Source organism: Protopterus annectens, chromosome 4.part0, assembly GCF_019279795.1.
Source record: "Protopterus annectens isolate FY-2018-M chromosome 4.part0, PAN1.0, whole genome shotgun sequence".
Taxonomy (NCBI): Eukaryota; Metazoa; Chordata; order Ceratodontiformes; family Protopteridae; genus Protopterus; species Protopterus annectens.
Genome location: NC_056733.1, coordinates 1,614,451,852 through 1,614,476,670, shown reverse-complemented (window position 1 = coordinate 1,614,476,670; position 24,819 = coordinate 1,614,451,852). Strand labels below are relative to the sequence as shown.

The 24,819-nt window shown below is 40.1% G+C and overlaps 1 protein-coding gene across 3 annotated transcripts in view; it reads right to left on the bottom strand.

The window, feature by feature from the left end:
* The window catches only part of SYNPO (synaptopodin), a 596,280-nt gene that overhangs the window by 422,760 nt on the left and 148,701 nt on the right, over positions 1 to 24,819 (bottom strand). For all 3 annotated transcript variants that reach the window (XM_044069393.1, XM_044069391.1, XM_044069392.1), the window contains exon 2: positions 6,971 to 7,533. In XM_044069393.1, coding sequence (XP_043925328.1) covers positions 6,971 to 7,493 — 523 coding nt within the window. In that variant the 5' untranslated portion in view covers positions 7,494 to 7,533. The remainder of the gene's footprint in view (positions 1 to 6,970; positions 7,534 to 24,819) is intronic.

Genomic DNA, 24,819 nt, shown 5'->3' with positions numbered 1-24,819 from the left:
GAAGGATACAAGACATGACAAGGATATATTTGTTAATAAAGTTAAAATGCAAGCTACTTCTTCAAATGGGTAACCATTTGAAATGTTGGGACCACTAGAAGGAGTATCTAAATATTAAGACTGAGTGCATGAAAATTGGACTCACATATACTAGCTATAAGATGGCTTTTTCTTGGAATATTCTCTTTTCTCTGAGGTTTGGCAATCTCGGAGTTGGTAGCCATACAAGCTATATATAAGTTCTGGGTGTGAAGGGATGCAGGGGGGCTTGCCAGTGCAATAAGAAAAAGACATTTAAATGAGAAAAGTAATCTTCAAGATTAGCTCTTTTCCCATAGTTTCAGTCTCATTTTCATCCAAGAGCCAACATTTCAACAGGGAGCCCTTGAAAATGTGCCACAAATCATTTGCAATAAACTGCCCTCAGTTTTTAAAGATGCTACACACCTAGGGGGCAGCAAGGGGAAGGAATGAGTGGGACAGGTAGTGACATTTACTGGTTACCAGTCTACATGTATTTGGGACAAAGATCACAATGATTTGTGCCAGATTTTTATATAATTTTTTTTCTCTGTTATGATAACACAATTGCTTTACATACATACATATTGCTTCAGGACCATATATTAGGACCCAAAGCTCAATAAACTTCCTTTTATGATAAGTACTAATGCAACTCAAATGTGAAACATTAAAAATGTAGAATATTTTGTCAGTTTTAAATACTGACTGCAACCATAGTCAGAAGATGCTGGATGAAATTGTCACATAATTCTTTGCAATACTTGGAACTTTAGCTGCACTGATTTATTACTAGTTATAGAAAAAAAGTTCAGGAGCAGGAAGCTTTTTACAGCTTTGAGAACACTGCCTCACAAACAGTGGCCAGAAGTAAAACATTTCTTTGAGCTTGTAAAAAGTGATAATACACTTCACCCTGCCAAACACAAAAAGAAGTGCGCCAGCATGAGTTATTTTATTAGTTTTATAGCCTTTTTAGTGTCATGATACTGTGGTGGTGGCTTCCACTAAGGTTTAGTGCAGGACATAGAGGGTTATGATCAGGTCCCTTATCATAACACGTTAATTATATGTTAGAATGAGAGACAGAAGCTAGAGAGGTGAATCTTGGGATCCACGTTGAGGACTAAACATATAAAATGCAAAGCTTACTCTGTGATGGCCCATTTTCAAAAAAATTTTTTTCCCACTTTGTCTGTTGAAAGTATTTCCTTTCACCTCTTCCTACTAACAATTATGTAAGAGCAGAACTATACCATATATCCATTAACTTTCTATGGAAGGTTATGAAGGTTAATATAGTTTATCAGATATAGAAACTAAAAGCCGGCCTTACCAGAATTTCAGAATGTTTCAACAACCAGCTTTGCATTCAAAGCCATTAACCACTACAGAGAGTCTGATTTCTGGAAGTGGTGTTGTGGCATATGGGGGATAAAGCTCTACCTATGACCCAGGCAATCAATGCTTGGTTAGTGACCTACCTGCAAACTTGTGAGACTGGGATGGGGTGAGCTTGTAGAGGTGGCATCATCTTGCTCATCCTGAATGTAACCTCCTGCTGGTGAAGAAGAAGATGATCACCCATGGAAGAGGCCATGCTGGCTTGTGCTGCTTGCAGTTCATTGCTGAGTCATAGGAAAGATGAGTAGGGAAGCTTGCATGCCTCCTCCCCCCATTCATAGCAGCCATTACAAGGTAAGTTGGGTGCCTGAGGTAAGGAATTAGTCTACTGGGGAAGTCTGCATGTCTCGTTCGCCCATCCAAAGCAGCCATTGTAAGTGAATTTGGTTGCTTGAGGAGAGGTGTTAGTCAGGTGGACAACTCCATAAAGTCTGGGCATCTGTCCTACTGTCTAGCACTTGACTGTCACCTCCCATGGGAGCAAATCAACCGATAAGGCTTCCAAGCTACCAACAAATAGGATAGGGGATTCTCACCCATGGGGGGGGGACCTAGCTCTTGCCCACAGGGAGAGGATGAATGGGATGATTGGCAGTAGATAGATAGGGAGACCACCGGGTCAGATATGAAGACAGTAAAATGAAAGAGTTTTTTTTCTAAGATGTACTGGTATCAAAACTTTTTAATACTTAGTATAAGGATATACAGTGCTACACTTGACAGATATGGAGTGCAAAAATTTATTTAAGGAACTAATGTTCAGGTAATTGTGATTTACAACAGAATGCATTGGTGAATTGTCCCTAACCCAAACTCATTCATTACTATGTCTGGTTTATCCAAGAATTCTTTAATTTGTAATCCACACACTTCCTTCCAGACTAAAAATCCTAAACTTCTGCTGACAGCTGTCTTTCTACAGAGCTACACAACTGCAGCAGTATATAAGGTAAGCAATCGAACGCATGTCAAACGTTCATTGAATATTCATTCTTCTATCTCGTTCTAATGCTCGAACATATATGGTAACCAAATACGCTGCCATTAGTTCTGCAATATTCTTTTCTTCATTTCACACACAATGAATTCCACAGATTGTAATTCACATGTGCTATTTTCTTTACCCTTCTAGCACTCCCTAAATCAATTAGCCAGAAACACATTGCAGGCAAATTGTTCTTGGATGTATCTAAGCTTTTAGTTTTGTCCAAGACCCACTGCCCCAAGGACTTTGTCTGACCTTTGAATAAGTCTCTAGGTGATTTCTATCCTCCATGTACACAACAGACAGATGGCATCCCTGCCTAGCAGTGAATTCTAACATGAGCCTTCTGAACTTAGGTACTAGATGTTCCTCAATGATTATTTCTGGGGTCCAACTTTTTGTGAATTTCCTGATCTGAAAGGAAAACTCATTCTTTATGGTGAAAACACTTTACTGTATGCCATCTCATTGTGTCTCATTTGTCTTCATGTGCAAATGCATACTAATTAATACATAATGGAAAGTGGTTCAGGAATACAGGGACCTCTCATAATTCCTGTCCTTGGTGCATTCAAAGCTGTTCATACAGGACATTATAAAAAGGGCTGCTTCTTTGATGTAGATTTCCTCTGAAAAACAACATAAATTAGAAACCCACTCTATACAGACACTGGTTTGCCCTGGTAACGTGATTGCTGCAATATATTTTCTGGTGTTAGCAATGGTTTTATTCACCACATAAACTATCAAAACTATACATAGTTGCCATCAGAGTCACCTAAATCCTTATTATTTCCAAATAATCTAATGTTCACACTTGATCATACTTCCTAGTAATAAAAAATGCCATGGCATCACTTCAGATTGCACATTTTTCAATGTTTGTTGAGTGGAGAAGAACAATAAATGACGACTGTCTACTTTCAGATGAGATCTAGGAGTTTTTATATGATTAAATGACTTGCACAGTCAAGCAAAACAAGTGAAGGTTATGAGAATCAGACTCACTTTACCAGGATGTAGGCCACTCACCTAATTATAAGCAGGCCCTATCCAAGGCAAAGAACACAGCTTCCTTGGAACCTGATAGTATTCCAGGCTGTATTCTGCACCATCTCCAAGAACTAACTTCACCATTGAGCACCCTATTCAACCACACCCTAATTACAGGCTTCATTCTAGCAGAGTGGCAAACCACCATTGTCATCCCCTTGCACAAAGGTGGTGCCACTACTGACCCAGGAAACTATTGCTCCATTAGCTTGACAAGTCTGATCTGTGAAGCCATGGAGCGTACTATTATGGATCTCATAAACAAGGATATAGGCAATCTCCAAGCACTTGACCCCACCCAATTTGGAATTGTCAGGGGTAGATCTTGCCTACTGAACCTAGTTGACTTCTTTGAGACTGTCACCAAGGCACTAGAAAAGGGAAATTCAGTACATGCAGCTTACCTTTACATGGCCAAGGCCTTTGACACAATCCCCCACTCGGGCATCATTGAAAAGCTAACACAACTTGGTGTTAATCCCTATCCCATCAGATGGGTGGCCAACTGGCTCACAGATAGGACCCACAAGGTCAAAATAAGTGCCACCACCTCTGACAGCAGACCTGTCACTATTGGTGTTCCCCAGGGATCTGTCCTGGGACCTGTACTGTTTGGCATCTACTTCTCAGAGGTCCAGGCAAAGACAAAAGGCCTGTGGCTGACCATGTTTGTGGATGACTGTAAGTTGGGTGCTGTCATTAACTCCCCAAATGATGTTAATGTACTGCAAGAGGGTCTCACAGCTAAAAATAACTGGTGCCAAAGTAATGGCCTTAAGTTAAAAGCAAAAAAAAAATGTATTATCATAAAATTCAGCAAAAACATGGCCCCTACTGATTACCACATCAACGGCAAGCCCCTAAGCACACAACCTGTGGTGAGATACCTAGGTACTCAGGTTGACAACAATCTCATATTTGACCATCATGTGGCGGCAGTGATCAGAAAAGCCATTAACTTAGCTCATCTCATAAGTAAAGAGATTGCATCCAGAAAAAAGGAGGTTATTACCTCTCTGTACTCCTCCCTCATTAGACCTATAATTTAATATAATGCCCTGTTTGGTATATACCTCTGCAAACACCTGCACCAACTGGAAAGGCCACAGAAATATCTCACAAAGAGACTCCATGGCCTCCAACACCTATCCTATGCGGACAGGCTCAAATCACTATCACTCTACTCGGTATCATACAGATTGCTCAGAGGTGATCTGTGTCTCTCCTACAAGGCAATATCGGACCCTGCCCTAATAGAGATGCTCCATATCCATAATTCTAACTCCTTGCACATTACCCACTTGATAGGCCTAAATCTAATATGAGACATGTTTGTCTCCCAGAGTATGCCCCGTCTCTGGAATAGGCTCCCCGTACATGTCAAACAGAGTACCTCATTGACCCCTCTTCAAGCGTAACCTTGATGAGTAGATGGGAAACCACAAATTTGTCTCAGGGGTTCCACCTTTGTCCCTCACTGACAGGGGTGACAGGTGCTGACCGAGGTTTATTTTTTGGGGATAAACTCTTGGCTAGGCTTGTAAGGGCCCCAGGGCCATTAGCCTAGTAACATCCTATGATCTTATGATCCTACCTTGTTTAAAACAGTCATTTTTTTTAGTTAGGCACCTTTTTTCAGACACAAGAATTGTCATTTTTTGTTGACCAACTTTTAAATCACTCTTTGGTATATGTTGCTTCTGATTATTCTCTCATGACCCTCACCACCTCTCATAAACCAGTCTAGCCATCTTAATTCAGGATCTCATGAAAAAGAGCACTTGTACACACGCAATAGTTTCAGACACCCTACAGTTTAAAGCGGACATACTGATTTACTTCTATTAATAACGTAGTTCTCAGTATGGCCTGTTTTCTTCGGAGATCCAAGGTGGCATTTATTATTTATTTAAAATATTGGGTAGGAGGAGGTGTAAATCACATGGTAAAAGGCACAATGTGCCATTGCACAACAAATTCAGTACAAAACTGTGAAGGAACACGAAGGAGTAAGTTACGTGCGGATGTTTTAGTGCTAACTGTTAGCATGGGGTATAGAAAGGCAATCCATCTGGTTATCTCTATTAAATTGCTGTTTAATTGTGTGTAATAAGTAATTTAGTGTCTAAACCAAGCTGTATTTTAACGTATGGCTTGCTTACATTTAACTTATTGCTTTATACATGCAATTGTATAAGTTACCATATAGCAGATAGCGTTTGTATTGCTTTAAGGAAGTTTCTGTAACTGTTGATCTGTTTTGTTTTGTTGTGCTCTTTAGTCATGGTTAAAATGAGTATTTGAACCATACTACCCTAAATGGTTTGCAATTAAAGAAATAAATAAATCAATATATGCATCTTGGGCAGAGCAGATAATCAGTGTAAAGGTACTGGGGTGCTGTGTAGTTGCTGAATGAAAAGGTCTAGAACAATTTATGTTTTTCATTGGCTGTTTATCATTGGTGAGGATAGCCACTGCTACAGGGGGAAATATCACATATCCCATTATTCAGTAATATTAAGGAGAATGCCATAATTTAGAGGTTCATGGTGGAAGGGGTGTAGCTTCCGGGTCTATATTATATGTTTGAAGTTTGTAAACTTTGAACGTTAAATAATTGAATTTAAATGTTCGAAGTTTCAAACATCGAACATATAATAAAAAAAAAAAAAAAAAATGAACGGAACTTATCTGACTAGCAACCCCCACACGCCCCACTCTTTAAATATACCAACTCTGAGACCGCACTATAGTGCGGTAAAGGGAAGATTTCCCTACACTAGTCAGGTAAGTTCCATTTGCTTTTTTCTTTTTTTTTATTATATGTTTGAAGTTTTATAACTTCAAACATTTAAATTCGATATTTTAATGTTCGAAGTTATAAAACTTCGAACATATGATATAGACCCGTACCTTCCTGTCTGAGGTGTGACTGAAAAAATGAATTTCTGTTAACTGAAAAAGCCCAGCTTCCTAGTTTCAGTCAGGCATTGCAGTTTATGTGTACATTTTTAGATAACACACTGAGGTTGTAATATGGAGTTTCCAGTAAATGATACAGAACTTGCTCAAAGGTTCTGCACCCTAATTATTTATCAATGGCTAGTCTGCTGCCGTGGTCCCAAATTATCCACTAACAACATCACTGACTGTGGCTATTTTTGAGTGGAACAATGGAGAAGGGTTTGATGCCTTATATTCCCCACTTGGTAAACACAGGAGGAATGTTAACAGCAGACTCGTGCCCAATGCCAGGCTATTAAACACATCATATGAGTATTATATTGATCTACGTGCATGAAGTGCTGCTGATATCAATGGATATTGGTGTCATAGAGAAGGGTATCAGAGGTTAAATGATTGATGATCTCTAAAAAATGCAAATGTTACATTCATAATTAATAATTATGTCAGGATTAGATACACACTTGTCTTGTAGATTAATACATACTTCAAAAAAGTATTGCTCACAGATACACATACATAGAAACATTAACAACTTACTTGGTTTCCTAGCTGGATCTCCATGGGATATCATGACAGGTGTGACTTTTACAGTCTTCCAGTCCTGGCCCACTTCATTCTGCTTGGTGCAGTCCCTGTATACAGGAGAAACCAAAGGCCTACTTCCATTGTATGACTCAGGACTTTGAAATGCACTGCTAAAGAGTTCCTTCTGCTTCCTGCTAGGATCTGTACCTGTGGAGCTAAGGCGTGTGCAGTTCTGATCAAATTTCTTTGGTTGGCATCCACTCTCTGAAGACACTTCAGTTTGCTGATTTTGGAAACCAAGAGCTTCAGTTTTGTCTAATGGGAATACTCCTTTCCCAGTTTCCCTCTGTTCTTGAGCTTTCTTCTGAGAATGAACTCCAGCTGACTCCTCCATTCGAAGGTTTGACTTTAAGAGTCCTGATGCAGAATTACCATCAGTCTGTGTAAAGCAAGAACTGAACAAATGTACATTCATCTCAATGGGTCCATTAGGCCGAGGCTGAAATCTTGCTGAGTCTGGTACTATTTTAAGCATGATTGCACTTTTTCGGAGAGGTTTTCAATACTGATTTCACCTAATATGGAAAAAATATATATAACACAGTCATGCTTTTCTTTAAAAACAAATTAAGATAATGCAAAAATGCTTTTGGGTTGTAAAGAAATTGTATTACAGGTAATTCCTTCCCTAAAGGTTTGTCTAAGATTGGCATTTACCTGCACAGGAAATTCTGTCATGCAGTTACTTTAACTGTAAGTTAATAATATGGTAAGTAACTGAAAGAGTACAACAAGATTCTTCCAAAACACAAAGCACCACATTTAATAACATTGCATAGGATTAATTCCCACAGAAGTTCACACTGTTCTTTTGTATAATCCTGTGACACTTTTTGTTTACTTTTTTGAGTTTTCTTTTCTAGTTTTCTAGGAGGCACACCTAGTTTTGCTGAAAAGACATTTGGTAATCAAGCAAACGTAAATGAAAAAAGAATTCTAGGTGAATTACATTACCAACAAGAACTGGCATAGTATTCACAGACAAAGAAATTAGAAAACAGGCTAAAAAAAAACACTTTTAGCAGTAAGAAGTCTTTTGTAGGCTGCTGCTTTTACGTCCTTTAGCTTTGCACGTGTTTTCCTGTATTACTAAAGGACTAATAATGATTAGAGTATGTTTCAAATTACTGGACACTAAACAAATAGAAGCATAATCAATAAAGTCGAGGAATGCAATATTACTCACCTGGACAATGCAGTTGTATACGTTATAAATAATAAAATAAGCTATTATTCTGTTTTCAGGATCAGGACTCGTACATGTGGAAAGCATGAGATAGCAAAGCAGGATGTGAGGAAAATAAAACAGTTTTTTGAGTATATGGTCACTAAAGGAAACTGAGGTATCAAATAACAGTAAGAATTCTTCCTAAAAGTTTCTTCTATTAGAGGGGTTAACATTTTTTCTGGCACTCTTGCTCTTCCTTCTGTGGCGGGTTTCTGTATGTGTATGATTATCAACTTCTGAAGGAGCCCCATTGATGATTAGAGATCAGCGGTGAATTCCTCACATTCTGAGACTCATCTGTCACTAACAGCCATCCATTCAGCTGCTGGGAGGCTGACCTTGAACAAAACCTTGACTTCCTCTAGCTTACTCCCACTGAACTAATTTACCTAAAAAGAAACAGAAGTAGGATCAGAAGGAAAAAGCTGCAAGGCTCTAATCAAACTACACGCTTGGCTGCAAGCAAGCACACAAAGGGTTACTATTATATTCCTTCCATTTTGAAGAAGTTTCCAAAAAATGTGACAAATAATGAAAGCCAATGTCTGCCGAATGACATCAGAGAAACATGTGGCATTTGGGTCTGTCACAGAGAGCTATTCAAAAAGGTCAGCATAAATGATAACTATGTTAATCTGAATTTGCAAAGATGAGGCAAAAAGAGTTGTCATTTCTGAACAGGATCTGCATAATCAAAAAGAAGTCACACTACCCAAAACAGTTTACATAAAGCAGCACACACACTTTAGAATCCTGTTTGGTACTTCCATACTTTTTGTTTGTTGGTCATTTCAATATGAATGAATTAATGCTGGAGTTCACACTTCTTTCTATCACTCTCTGTTTTTCACCCCCCCCCCCCACCGCACATATACACACACAGCAAACACACACTCACTTGCCCATGTATAAATACACATGTGAACAATAAACACACGCACACACGTGCAAGTAGGCACACACACACACGCACACACACACTACAAATGCAACTCACATATACAAAAAAATATAAAAATATACATTTTGTCAGCTACTAAAGATCTCTGAACTAACTCAGGCTGCCCATATACCCACATTAATGGTGTGGTTGTTAACACTAAGCAAGTACCAACATACCTCCTCCTACCACTTCACACAATGAGTAATTTGTGCCTGTTCTATATGTGTTTGAACTCTATTATATTGACCTTATACCACCCTGAAAATATCCTCCCATATACCTAATACTCCTCTTCCATAAAAAAGATGATTTCAGAAATTCCCATGTTCTTTCCTAAACATAAAAATTGTGGATATTACATATTATGGGGTACAGTCTTGTCTTAGAATTCATAGTGCCCCATGAGATGCTTGAACATTTTTCTTATCATCCCATCTTTCTTTGCAAATGTGTGCGAGTGTGTGTGTCTGTGTCTGTGTATGTCTCCTTGGGTACGCACGTATTTTTCTGTTACCAACCTTCTAAAATTTTAGGTAACCCCCTTTGGACTACCTACATCTGGTTTACATCAAAGAAGATGATATTTACTGCTGCATGCAGTACTCCAAATGTGGCTTCACTAATCAAACACACACACACAGAAATAACTTCCTTCTCAGTCGAAAAATCATTTTATGCAAAGTGGATGATTCAATATCATCCAGCAGACCTGTAACCAGCGGGGTGCCACAGGGTCAGTGCTGGGCCCCCTACTGTTTGGTATATACTTTTCAGAAGTTTAGGTCAAAATTAAAGGGTTGTGGCTGACCAAGTTTGCTGATGACTGAAAACTAGGTGCAATCATTGAATCTTCAAATGATGTCAGTATACTCCAGCAGGGTCTCACACAGACCAAAGACTGGTGTATTAATCACAGTCTCAAACTGAATGCAAAGAAATGCATCATCATTCCCTTTGGCACAAACAATATCCCTTCACACTATCCAATCAATTACAATACCCTAAGTACCTATGAAGTGGTACGAGACCTGGGATCACAGGTTGACCGCGACCTTAACTTCAACCACCACATGTCTACCATTGTAAGCAAAGCTTTCCACATACCTCACTTGACTGGAAAAGGCATAGCCTTGAGAGAAAAAGAAGTTATAACCCCCTATACTCATCACTTATCCGGCCCATAATTGAGTATGACACCCCATTCAGTATGTACCATACTAAGTAACTGTAGCAATTGCAGAGACCTCAGAGGTTTCTAACAAAGATGATCAAGGGCCTCCAGCATATGCCTTATATGGACCGACTAAAATTCCTGTCACTATACTCTGTTTTGTATAGACTTCTTAGAGCAGACTTATGCCTGGCCTACAGAGCAACCCAAGACCCAAACCTAATGAACTTACTGCACATCTGTAAATCAAATGGGTCTAGGTCTACCCATTCCGGGGACTTAAATATGGCCTGCAACTTAAATAGGACATGCTGGAGGGACAGATTTATCTCCCAGAAACTGCCACACCATATAGGTTCATATGTGTTTACTAGGCTAATGACCACAAGGGCCTTTTTAAGCCTAGACATGCATCCCAAATCTCTGACAAGTTCTGATACCCTTGATAAGTATAAGTAGGGCTTGGGAGATGAAACTTTTACAAGCTAGGGCCCTGGAGATGAACCATTTACAGGTTGCCTGTGTCCATTAGAGACATAGGTGCCAAACCAGGGATGAATTTCCTGTTCCCCATCCAATTCTCCAGGTTGCACTTGAATTGGATTAGGGAGGAACTCAGCTTTACATGGATGGGGAGCCTGTTCCAGAGATGGGGTAATCTCTGTGATACATACCTATCTCTCCAGCAGGTCCTATTTATATCACAGGCAAGGTTTAAATCTTTAGAATGGGTAATTCTGGTGCTGTTTGTTTTGTGGATATGCAGGAGGTCCATCAGAGTGGGGTCTGACAATGCCCTGTATGTCAGGCATATATCTCCCCTCAAAAGACTATGGAAGACAGAATACGGGAATAGAGCCTTGAGGTGGTCTACATAGGACATTTTACTTAATCCCTGTATGCTTTTAGTGAGGAACCTCTGTGGATTTTCCAATTGCTAGACATGCCTGGTTAGGTACATGCCAAAGGGGTTATTGTACTCAATGATAGGTCTGATGAATGCTGAATACAATGGAACAATGACTTTTGGACTTAGATGCCATACCTTTGTTTATAGCTTGCACATCACAGAAGCTTCCCAAAGGATATTATTATGCATTTCTTGGCATTTAGTTTTAGTCCATGGCTCTGACACCAGTTGTTTTTCTATGTCAGCCCCTCCTGGAGAACATTTGTGTCAGTGGGTGATTCAATGACAGCTCCTAATTTGCAATCATCTGCAAATTTAGTCATCCAGAGACCACTGACATTGGCCTTGACTTAACAGAAGTAAATGTCAAAAAGGAGTGGTCCAAGTACTGATCCCTGAGGGACTCCACTTGTGACTGGCCTCTTTGTAGAGGTGGACTCCCCAGTTCTAACAGCCTGGGTCCTGTTTGTGAGCCAGTTGGCTATCCACCGGGTGACATATGAGTTTGTACCTAACCTTTTGAGTTTGTCAACAATGCCCGAGTGGGGCATTGTTTCAAATGCCTTGGCCAGGTCAAGGTAGGCCACGTGAACCATTTTACCCTCATCTATTGCTTTATTGCTTTAGTGACCTTCTTAAAGAAATCCACCAGGTTGAGTAGGCATGAAACCAAACTTTGGAACAGGCTACCAATTCATGTGAAACAGAACACCTCTATGGCAATGTTCAAGAGGAATCTGGATGAGTGGATGGGGCACCATAAATTCTTACCAGGGATAGTGCCCACAAACCTCCTGTACATGGGCAGTCATCACTAAATGCAATCTTGGGTGTTAACTAGTACTTCTATGGTATTACATTGGGTTGAAACTGCTAGACTTAAAATGACCTCCGGGTTGATAGCCTAGTAATCTCCTATGATCTTAATGTCCTATGAAATAAAGGAGTCACTGAATTTACTGAAACCAGTTTCACTGACTGTGGCTTTTGACCAGCTCATTGCAAGAGCTGCAACCTGAATGGAGGTAGCTGTGAAATCACCTTTCCAAGAGTTAGTAGCATTCCAGGAGTTAGGTTGTACATTTACAAACAAAGATGGGATGACCCTAACATGTCAGACAAGAGAAAGACAAATCCAAGGAATGAAGGCAGTATTAGTTGGAAAACAACAGTGAACATCAAAACTAGTATGTGACCTAGGGTGGCCATCACAGATGATTTAATAGTAAGCAAGTATTCTAAAGAAGCAGTATGGAGTGGTGTGAGGTGGGTATACTAAGTTACACAGAAAAAGCATAACCATAGATGTTTTTCCTGTATACAAACTGTTGTGCATCTGAAGGAAAGTATGCATTTCTTGAGATCACCTCTTTATTTGGATGGAACAGAAGCAGTTCAGATCAGGGCAACGACAACAATGCAGGACCTACCTCAGAAGGGATATGGCAAAAGGGCACCACATGTATATCCTTGAAAAGGAGGATGACACATTACATTATAAAAACATTTAAATACCTCAAGAGTCCAAAAAGGTAATCAGTTTTTAGAAGTGATGTCTTGTAAAAAGAGGGTACAATTTCAAAGTATCTCTGACTAACTCTTAGTGTGGTGAATACAAAACACAGTCTTCCTGGGAAGGGACTTTTAGGCAAAAACAATAAATGAATCCAAACAACACATGGAAATGTGCAAGAATTATGTTTTGGGACAGCTAGAACTTATTATTCACTTACATCAAGTAGGGACATGATCAAACGACACTACATAATATCTACCAGCTGTTGCAGTGTTAATAGCCGTACTCTTTTCTGTGTATGACTACTTAATTCCTGACACATTTCATAACTCTCTGCCCCATGACACAGTTTTGCAGGAATCTAATCTGCTGTATTTCCACAGATCACTTTTCACTCTTCAAATTGTGCCCATCAAATCCATTGCAGTTTATTATGCCACTTGCAAGTTGTTTTACTTTTTCTCTTACCAGTACGGGTGCCATAGTTTATACAACTTCCACGTCTGGAAGTCAAATTCTTAGATTATAAACTCTAGTCAGACCAATGGCACCTGACCTGATTGCAGCTTAAGAGTTAAATGTTGTTGGGTTTTGTCATTCTTCTGACAAGGTACTAATCAGAAATCCTTTCTTTTCATTCTGATGTTTCCTCATACTGCTACCTCAATGAAAGTAAAAGAACCAAAGACGACAGAAATAAAGATTTTCCAGCATACTGGCTGGCATTTTCTTTACAAAGAGTGTTTCATGTAATTTCCAAGACACTACTCTTCTATGTACTGCATGTAAGGTGGTCTGATACATACCCTGTGGATAGGACAACCTATTCTGCTGTTTTATCTTCCAGCCCTTCCGGAATGTTATCTGTAAAGTTTTGCAAGTTCACTGGTCCTAGAGCAGAATAATTCTGTGGCCATCTGGAACAGTCATCCCCTCTTCTTTAGGAAGTGCTCCACTTATGATAAATGTCATTTTCAGTTTTGTTTCTAGGTCCGCAGGGGAATACTAGGCTATCATCCCCTGGTGGGACACTTTAAGCTTAGCCATCTTAATTGTTTGTCACCTAGTTATGTTATCCCAGTGTTGTTTAGCTGTCCTTGCCATAATTTTATTTAAATAATTTTCATTTGCAAAGGATTAATTTTTAGGGTCACAACTTTGACATTTTAGGGGACCAGACTGTAAGGTAGGGCACTTAAGCACAGTCTCTCTATTAAACAAAAGAAATAAGGAGAGTCGACAGGAGAAGTATTCAAGCTGCTCCAATACTTTATTCACGCCAATAACAGATACAGAATATCTGTTATTGGTGTGAATAAAGTATTGGAGCAGCTTGAATACTTCTCCTGTCGACTCTCCTTATTTCTTTGGTTTGGTTTGTCGGAGGAGGTTTTTGCCGTGGTGTTTTTTAACAGTCTCTCTATTACCCAAACTACTTAATGTGACTAAAGGTTGCATTACACTTTGCTGTGTGATTCCTTCAAGCCCTGTGCTTTAATCTATGAAAGCAATACAACTAACTGTTCTTAGATGAATACCTACTTTAGTGCTAGAGTTGAAGTATATAAGATAGATCTCAAACAACCTATTAGCATTTGAAAAAAAAAAAACAATAGTATTTTACCCCTCTGCAATTTAAAGTTTGAGAACTAAAAATAAAAGAAATTCGCAAACTGTTTTAAGTAGAAACAAACATCCAGTTCAGAATAATAAAAAAGGCTATTTTCTATAGCTAAATTGATAATATTTCACATTATATTGGATACAAAGCAGTTCTGTGACAAAACATATGCTTTGCTCATTTGTTACACTACATTTCAGACACTGATTTGTTTTAGGCTATAAAATTTAGTATAAACACAGTATATGAAGTGAAACTGCAGCTGGAAATTTCAGCTGATATATTACATTCATGTCTACCTATCATGTTCTATAACCCTTCTATGCTTTAAATTCTGTTAGCAAATGTTTTGACAAGTCTGCAACATTCCCTTGATTTTGTAACAGCTTGTACAAACTAGTAGGTATCCTTGCCAAGGCCACCAGCCTCCAGGTGGTCTCATATTGCTGGTATGAAAAATATTGACATGGTACAGAAACATTCTGGCTTGCATTTCAGAATGGCATGCCACAGTTGCAAGGTATTCTGAATTAATATGTATGCTGATAAAGAATCATTTTGGCATGATGGTGAAAAGTGACAGCTGTCACAATCTTGCAGTGATCAGAAATAGCTCTATGGCATGTCTGAGATCAAGACAATGAAAACTGCTAAGGTTAGACATTGGCATTCATCCTGTTAAAATACAACTTCAGAATTTTAACAGTAGTTTAAGATTTTAACGCCATATATTAAAAATGTTCATTCAATAAATGCAACTTCTAAAATAATGTGCTGAAAATCCTCTTATCCTTTCCAAAGGATATTTCACTTACATAAATAAATAAGTATGCAAGCAAATAAGTAAGTGAATAAATACATGAAGGATCATCAAAAGGAATGTGTTATAGTGTTTGCCTAAGTCAGTGGTATTGTGCCTGATATTGTAGCTGCTTCTTAACTTCAGGACATAAATTGTTCCTGTGTTACTAGAGGTTGTAATAGTGTGTGTGTATAGGGATAGTTGTGGGAAGATGGATACACAGTGGAATGGCAGATGAGGCCTAGAGATTATGATGTGCTATTTTCTGTACTATAAGAAAAAATATGTATATATCAAAAAAAGTACAGTTTTGTACCTACCATAAATGTAGATGTTCGAGTGTTCACACTGCTGCAGTCATTACACTTGGGTTATCCAGCCATCAGGCGGTCCCGCAGTTGGCCTCAGTTCCAAAGTCTTGGTCCGGCATCGGTTGCTGTCGCTTCTTCCCTGATGTCAGTGTGCCAGGGGTATATAAGATGCATCCGACACCATTTTATTCAATTTTTCTTGCCCGAGACGTCAGGTGCCCCCAAGTAGGTAGGCAATACATATTGCTAATCAAAAATATACAATAAAAACAATACCTTCAGTTACCAGCAAATACACCCCAAATGTTGTATAGGAGAGAAAGGTATATATAAGTCCAGCTAGTTCAGAGGGGATGGAGGGAGGGTAACCTGGACTGCAGAAGTGTGAACACTCGAACATCTACATTTATGGTAGGTACAAAACTGTACTATGTTCATCGTGTTACACTGCTGCAGTCATTACACTTGGGTGGAATCCCAAAGCTGAGGTTGGGTGGCTGGTCTATAAAGAGTTAGGATTGGCTATGAGGCCCTGCAGAACTGCAGTGGCAAATCCTGCTCTGGATTGAGAGTAAAGAGGCAGATGGTAATGCTTGGTAAAGGTGTGCACTGAAGTCCAAGTTGCAGCCTCCAAAATTTCCTTGATAGGTACTCCTCTGAGAAAGGCTGTTGAAGTGGCTGTTACCCTGGTGGAATGTGTCCTAATGTTATTTGGGGCTGATTTTCCATGCTGTGTGTAGCAGTACCGAATACAGTGTCCTATCCATTTGGATATAGTCTGCTTTGAAATAGCCTTGCCCTGTGATCCTGCAGCATATGCTACAAACAGTTGCTTAATTTTCCTGAAAGCCTTTGTTTTGTCCAAGTAGAAGTGTAGCTGCCTGTGTATGTCCAAGGAATGCAGAAGTTTCTCCCCTTTATTCTTGGAGTTTGGATAAAAAGTTGGCAAATGGATGGTTTTTAAGAGCCACACTAGATACCACCTTTGGCATAAAGGTAGGGTTTGTCCTTAAAGATACCCTGTCCTGATGAAAAATTATAAAAGGTTCCACTGCCATTAATGCCTGTAGCTCTGAGACTTTTCGTGCTGAAGTTACTGCCAGGAGCAGAGCTGTTTTCCATGATAAAAATTTTAGATCGGCTGTATTGGCTGGCTCAAAAGGTGGTAGGGTCAGTTTTCCAAAACAAAATTGAGGTCCCAAGTTGGTGTTGGTGCTCTCCAAGGTGGTCTTATGTTTTTAGCCCCTCTGAGGTACTGCTTTAGCAAGGGATGAGAGAATAAAGGAGGATCTGTGTTGTAATGTGCTGAAATGGCAGAGGCATGGATCTTAATTGATGAGAAGGATAGGCCTCTGTCCAGCATCTCAGTTAAGTATTGTAAAATCTGAGGAATGTTTGGAACAAGAAGGTCGAGGCTTTGAGCCTGGTTCCAGACGCAGAATCTCTTCCATTTTTCTGAGTAAACTTTCCTGGTGCTAGGCCTCCTGGCCTCTAAAATGACATCCATAACAGCTTTAGAGAGAGGTGTTGCCTGTTTGACTAATGTATCTGCCATGCAGCCAGGTTTAGGGTTTTGAGCTGACCGTGCAGGATCTGATTGTTTTGTTGAGTCAAAATGTGTGGAATTTGAGGCAAAATCCATGGTGGGCCTTGAGCCAAGTTCCTTAAAATAGGATACCAGTGCTGGCGTGGCCAGTCTGGAGCAATCAGGATCATCTGTGGTTTTTCTTGTCTGGCTTTTAGGAGTACCTTTGAAAGGAGAGGCAGTGACGGGAAGGCATAAACTTTTAGGTTTTTCCAGCTGAACAGAAGAGCATCCACTTTCCATGCTTGTTTTTGATAAGTCCTTGTGCAGAATTTTTGTAGTTGGCAATTCAGTAGGGAGGCAAAAAGATCTATGTCTGGGCATCCCCACTTTTGCGTTACCATGCTGAAGATTTGTGGATTCAATTTCCATTCGTGAGGGTCCGTGATATTTCTGCTTAGATCATCTGCCAGAGTATTTTTCTTTCCTGGCAGGAATTGTGCTTGCAGGTGGACTTGATACGCTAGAGCTGTGTTCCACAAGGTCATGGCTTGCCTACATAGGGGATAAGAATGAGTGACCCCTTGCTTGTGGTGTTGTCTATCCTTAGTAGTAATTGTCCTGGATGTAGAAGGTCCTTGAAAGCTGTTAGGGCATTTTGAACAGCCAACATCTCTTTTTGATTGATGTGAAGATGCATCTGGTCTGTGGTCCACTTGCCCTGAATGCATTTTCCTGCCATGTGCACTCCCCAGGTGTAATCCGAAGCATCTGTTGTTAGAGTTTGCCTGGCTGTGGGCTGGGTAAAAGGCTGACCCTTGTTTAGGTAACATGCCTGTGCCCACCATCGAAACTCGTGTTGTAGGCAGGGAATCATTGACATTACTGTTTCTAAACTGTGAGAGTGTTGAGTCCAAACACATTTCAGGTACCATTGTAATTTCCTCATATGCAGTCTGGCATATGGTGTTAGTAGAATGCAGGATGCCATGAATCCCAGGGCCTGCAGAATTTTTCTTGCAGGGAGATGGGACTTTCTTGCCAGCAATTGAAAATATTGAGTTAGTTGAACTTGTTTGTCTGGTGTGAGGTGAGCCATCTGGGCTGTTGTATTTAAGCTGGCACCCAGGAATATACTCTGTTGTGAGGGCACTAGTTTTGACTTCTTTTCATTTACTGTGTACCCTAGAGAAATTAGCAGCCTTTTTACAAATGCCAGATGCTGTAGAAAAATGTCCTTTGTTGCTGCTTGAATGAGGCAGTCGTCCAGGTATGGATATATTTGAATTCCTTTTTGTCTGCAAAATGCAATTACTGGTGCCAGGCACTTTGTGAAGACCCTGGGTGCAGTAGATAAGCCAAAGGGCAGTGCAGAGAATTGGTAGTGCATTGTACCAGCTTTGAATATGAGGTATCTTCTGCAATTTTGTCTGATAGGGACATGCAGGTATGCCTCTTTGAGGTCCAGAGTAGCAAGTCAAGCCTTCCTGCCCAGCATGGGTAGAAGCTGCTGTAATATCAACATTTTGAATTTCAGAATATCCAGGTAAGTATTCAGAATTGAAAGGTCTAGTATGGGCCTCCAGGCCTTGTCCTTTCTGGGGACCAGAAAGAGTCTTGAGTAAAATCCTTGTCCTTGTTCCTGTTGTGGTACTTTTTGAATAGCTCTCATGTCCATGAGGGCTGAAATTTGTTTTTGTGTCTCTGCCCATTGATTTTGTGGCAGGTGTGGCATTCCTTTTAGCCTTGGTAAATAAAGTATGAAAGTGGAATCTGTAACCTTGAGACACAATATTCAGGACCCATTTGTCCTGGGTGATTGTTTGCCAGTTTTGAGAAAAGAGTGCTAGTTTTCCCCCTAAGGAGGCTTCCAAAAGGGACGTGCTTGGCGTACAAAGGGGAAAGTCATTGTGACTGTTTCCTGTAAGGCTGAGACTTGTCCTCACCACCTTTTGGGGTTGAGATGCCCCACTGTTGTTGTCTGTTTGATCCTTGGGGTTGAGTCCTGCCTCTTGGGCGTCTGTATCTGCCTCTCTGTGGTCTGTCTGACAATGGAAAGGACCAATTCTTTGTTGGCCAATTTCTGCTAAACCGAAGTGGCTGTACCTGTAAGAAATCCTTGACTGTTTTCATAGATTTAGCTTCATCCTCCATTTTCTTTAACACCTCTTCTGCCTTAACACCAAACAAAGTATCATGCTGTAAAGGAGCATCCAATACTTTTGCCTTAACGTGATCAGGTAAACTTTGTTCTTTTAACCAAGCATGTCTTCGAATCACAGAACCTGTAACAGCGGCTCTACAAGAGGCCTCAAAAGAATCCAAACCACATTGCAGAGTATGTTTTCCCACCTGTTCAACTGCATGCAATAAATCCTGCATTTCTTTACAATCAGGAGCTTCTGAGCTTGCAAGCATTTTCTGTTTTAACTGAGCCATTAAATATTGTTGGTACTTAAGCATGTGAAACTGGCAATTTAAAGCTCTTACTGCTAAAGTTGCAGAAGTGTATACTTTCTTCCCCCATCTATCCAAAGCTCTGGAATCTCTGTCCAAGGGTACTGGATTTTTTGCAATGGAAGCCTTATCCCCTTTTGGACCCTGGGAAATAGTTTCTGGATCAGCAGAAGGGTTTTTGTAAAGAAACTTGTGAGAGTCAGGGACTCTATAATACCTATCTGGCTTGGCTGGAGCAGGGGGCAAAGAGTCAGGAGATAAATTGGAGTCAGAGGACACATCATCCACAATATCTAGCACTGGCAGAATAGCCTGTGGCCTGTGTTGAGGCAATAAGAGGAAATCCCTGAGCCTTTTCTTGGATTCTGAGTAATTCTGGCTTTCCCAATGGAAATGCTCCCTCATGGTATGTAAAGTTTCCCCAAAAGAATTATCCTCAGGAGGAGAGGCTGAAGGGATAGATTCTTCAGCATCAGAGTCCTCATAGGGGGGTAGGGAGTATCCCTGGTCTGAAGAGGAATCAGAGGAAATGGAAACCTGATCAGAGGAGTCATAGTCTGTATCCTGCCTAGGCCTTTTCTCAGGAGGGGGATGGGAACCCGTAATTAGAGTAATGAGGTCTTCGGCCATTTTAAGCATCTGTTTCTTAGGCATGGAGGACTGTCCAGGAGAATGCTGTACTTGTTTCTTTGTCTTTAATGGTACCTTTGTCTTGGCTGTTGTTTTAATGGTAAGTTGTGAAGGTCTGAAAACACCCTCAGAAGCCGATGCCTGCTCAGCGGCTCTGGACCCATCTGAGGGATTAGTTTCCGTAGGCCCAATACCTTGAGTTTTCAGAGGCCTAGATGTCTCCACGTGGAAGTTGGAAGTGGCCTGTGGCTCTGAGGTACCGGGTGTCAGGGGCTGCGAAAGCACCTCATTGAGAACCGGCGAACCGGCGACTGGCCTAGAAGAGGTTTCATCATCGGTTTTGGACCTCTGATGCCTGTCTTTATCCTTGTCTTTGCATTTTTTTGGTATTGAGGTCGTCGGCTGATCCGACGGCATCGTATAATTGAACCTTCAGCCAAAGTAGTGCAAAGCAAAATCAAAACGTCTTTTTATAGTGCGTTTGTTAAATCTAGCACAAAACCGACAACTAGTAACGTTGTGATCAGGGCCTAGGCATGGAATACAGTAGGAGTAGAAGTCCTTATGAGGTATTTGCTTCCCACAAGAAATACAACTATTAACTTTTTCTGACATCGGTCTGAGGCAAGAAAAAAGTTTCCCCGAAGGGGTACTTAGCTTTATTGAAGACTTCGGATCTGAAATTCGACTTCGAAAATCTCAGGAGTCAGCCGACCGGCACTTGCGAACTGCTTCTGCTTCGGGCACTGCACGGCAAGAAAGACTGAATAAAATGGCGTCGGATGCATCTTATATACTCCTGGCGCACTGATGTTAGGGAAGAAGTGACAGCAACCAACACCGGACCAAGACTTTGGAACTCAGGCCGACTGTGGGACCGCCTGACGGCAGGATAACCCAAGTGTAATGACTGCAGCAGTGTAACACGATGAACATCAGGTATATATCACTTTATCTAATGGCTATTCACTGAATAGTCATTCGTTGAACCCTGATTTATCAAAGACACTCTTCACTGAATGAAGAATTTTAATTTGGGAAAATCAGCAGTTGGCCACCATCTGGAATTTGCCCTTTTCCCCACTGTAGTGCAATTTCAGAGTTTGTATATTTAGTTAGGGGGGTATGGGGTGTGGGAGGCATTGCCCCCCCACCTTAGTAGGTTTTAAATTTTATGTTTTTTTTTTTTTACGGTGGCTTGGTTGGCCAACCACTGATTTCCTCTAGTTAAAATTTTCCATTTAATGAAGAGAAGCTTTGATAAATAGGGGTTCGCTAAATGGCTATTTGCTGAATGGCCATTCAATAAAGTGATATAGACCCTAAAAAAAATATCCTGAGGATGGAGTTGTCCAGAGGTCACTAACCGACAGCAGTTTATTGTAAAGTACAGTACTTACTTCAGTAAGAGATTCCTGTTCACACAGCATTCCTAATCAGTGATGTCTGTGTCCTAATGTTGTGAAGGTTTGCTTAGAAGACAGGAAACATACCATGGGTGAATAAGTGGCTAGAGAAAGGATATAAGCGCATTTTCTATGTATTACCAATATATATATATATAAATATATATATATATATATATATATATATATATATATATATATATATATATATAACATATCTATATCTATACATATCTATATCTATCTGTGTGTGTGTGTGTGTGTGTGTGTGTGTGTGTGTGTGTGTGCATATATATATATATATATATATATATATATATATATATATATATATATATATATATATATATATGTATAGAGAGAGACAGATAGAGAGAGAGAGAGCGCTAGATATTGGCCGATCAATCGATTATTGATCTATCTCTATACATTCTTCAGTCCGTTCATTTCAATTACATTTATTAATTATACTGTTTGCATGGACTGCTTGATACTATCAAGGTCAGTCTTACAACACTTTTGCAGAAAGCATGTGCCTTCTACATCTCATGAATCTCCTTTTATATAGATTTTGCTCCCACACCTGAGTCTGAGGTAGAGTTCCCACACTGAGGAGGGAGGATGCAGAAACATTACAATGAAACGTAATATATGTTGTGTTTTGCAACTATCAAGCAAACAAATGTGTAATTGTTTATGGTTCACTTTGAGTAGTATAGTGGCATTTACTTCATGCTGGTAAGATGAAGAACACAGTCACTGGCACAACTTGTGTTTTGAATAGGGCATTATAAAGTTTTTGTAGGCCTTTAAGAATAGATTATCTCTTGTCTGTTTTTTTTTTTTTTGGTTACTCTAGTAATGAGGTCATTTTTATTGCGTTTTTCTTTTAGGATTTTGTAATTATTTTAGGTGTGGTTCAGTTGGGAGTTATGCAAGTTTATAGTTTCAGTTCACTTTTTTGGTATTTCAGTCTTATTTAGCCACAGAGCTGTAGCTCGGACATCTGATTCCCTGGGCAGTCCTCAGACAGGTACCATCCTCCTCAATCCAAAGTTGATGAAAATAAAACTGCCAGACTTTGAACTGTAGCACACACCGAGCTTTGCTGCAAGTGAGAATTCTATACAGGCATTCCTTTATGAAGTCTTAACAACCTTGTGGCTTCATAAATGGATGCTGGTACTGCAGTTCAACCACATCAGCATCTGTAAATTGTACCTGGGGCATTCACCCCTTCACCCCACCCTAGTTACAGATCTGTACTACTTCATATATTCATTTACAAAGCTGCAACACAACATCATCCTTGACTTCTAAAATGAATAACTGTACTGCACACATTTCCCCTTGACAACTTTCGATCATGTCCCTTAACAGCTTCCATTCAGAGCAGCTGTCCTTTTTGCTTTGACCTAGTTATACCTCTGTTTAGTCATTTAAAATGTGCCTGCTTTGCTTATAATGCTGTTTTTTTGTATTACTATTTTTATTCTAAGGTTGGACTCAAGTTCTATGGTTTTGCTTTAGGGAGGGTAGTTGTTTTGGGAGGTTAGCATTTATTTTTAATGCACACTATGTGTGCTATTTAATTTTTCCCATTTACGATAACTCGTGCCGAGACAGATCTTTAGAATACCATTTTGGCCTGGTTGGGGAGCCAATGACTTACACAGAATGCAGCTTAAAATGTTGTAAAGTGCATAAAATACACCTAAATAACAAGTGTATATGAATTTGAATACATTAATTTATTTCACCCACACATCTAGTCATATTATTAGAGTATGTGATCTGACGTTATCTAACATCCTGATAATCAGTTGCTATGGAGTAGGAAAGTAGACTTTGCATATTTGTGGGAATAGTTCTTGTAAATATTTTTTGTTTTTGTTGCAATACTAATAGGTGTACACTTATGCAGATAAGCAGACATGCCACAATGCAATTCACTGTACGGTTGTGCATAGAGACTTGTGAACATGACCTACCACATAAACTGAAGCAATCTGTGATATCGCTATTCCTTGAAGTCCTGAATGCCATTTTATTTATGTATTTATTTATTTATTTATTTAACATGTGTTTACTGGGAAAGTCTGAATGGGACAGAACCCATTTTAAGTGGAGGTCTGGGGAGAAATGCTCCAGATGCATGTCTTCGGAATGTGGGAGGAAACCAGAGCACCCAGAAAAAAAAACATGCAAATGCAGGGAGGACATGCAGACTTCGCACAGAAGGCACCTGAGCCAAGAATCGTACTGGAGAACCTCTTGCTGTGAGGCAACAACACTAACTGTTGCACCACCGCACCACCATATAACAGAGGGTAACCTACTGATAGATGAAGATTGAACACTTGCGCTTCAAATGCCCGAGGTTCAACCCATTGACATCCATAAGAAATCACTGTCGGTGAGTTGTAATGGAAGTAATGCCCTTTTGGGGGCATTTCCCTCTTTCTTGAGTTGGTGCAACTTGGTATATATACGTTTTGGGGTGTATGGGGTGAAGGTAGGCTTGCTCTCCTGCAAAAATATGAAAGTGTTTTTTTTTTTGTTTTTTTTTTGGCAAATGCAATTCGGGGATTCTCATCCTCAGTGCATTCACTTTCACCCACTCACAGTAGAATCCAAATAAGAAGAGGTTGCATTTTGGGATAACTACCTGCACTAGACTTGAAATTAAGGTTGTATATTAAACACACTATTTGTCCCTCATACTGTTAACCTGTAAGCTTCTGAGAGGTGCCAAAGTCTGCTCTTCAAATTTTCCGATGGATCTGCTAGTTGTCTCCTCTCCTGCACTTTTACTAGCTTGTTAGTCTAGCACTTTACCATACCAGACTTCTTGTAGCAATTATTGTAGCACACAAAAGTGCTACCAGCACTAAATGTTCTACAAGGAAACAACTCCAGTACGTATTATTAATGACCATCCCTCCAGGCATGTGCAAAGATCAGTTCCCTGTGCTTTCTCCTACTAACTTGGTGAACTTGGGCATCCTGAGGCAATGTAGCAACTGCCTCATGTACACCGACATCCCTCTCCTCTTACCTCCCAACACTCAGACTTGCGAGAGATGCACTTATATATCCAAACTGGAAGCCACATAGTCTCCAGCCAAGACCAGAGTAGCTGGTCAGGAGGAGGTCAACACTTGCACCACACCACATGGAACACATAGCCCTCCAGAACACACACCAGCACTGCCTTCACATAAAAACCACACACCTACGTTTGTGGAGGCTCTCAATAAAAATCTACCCAAGCAGCAGAG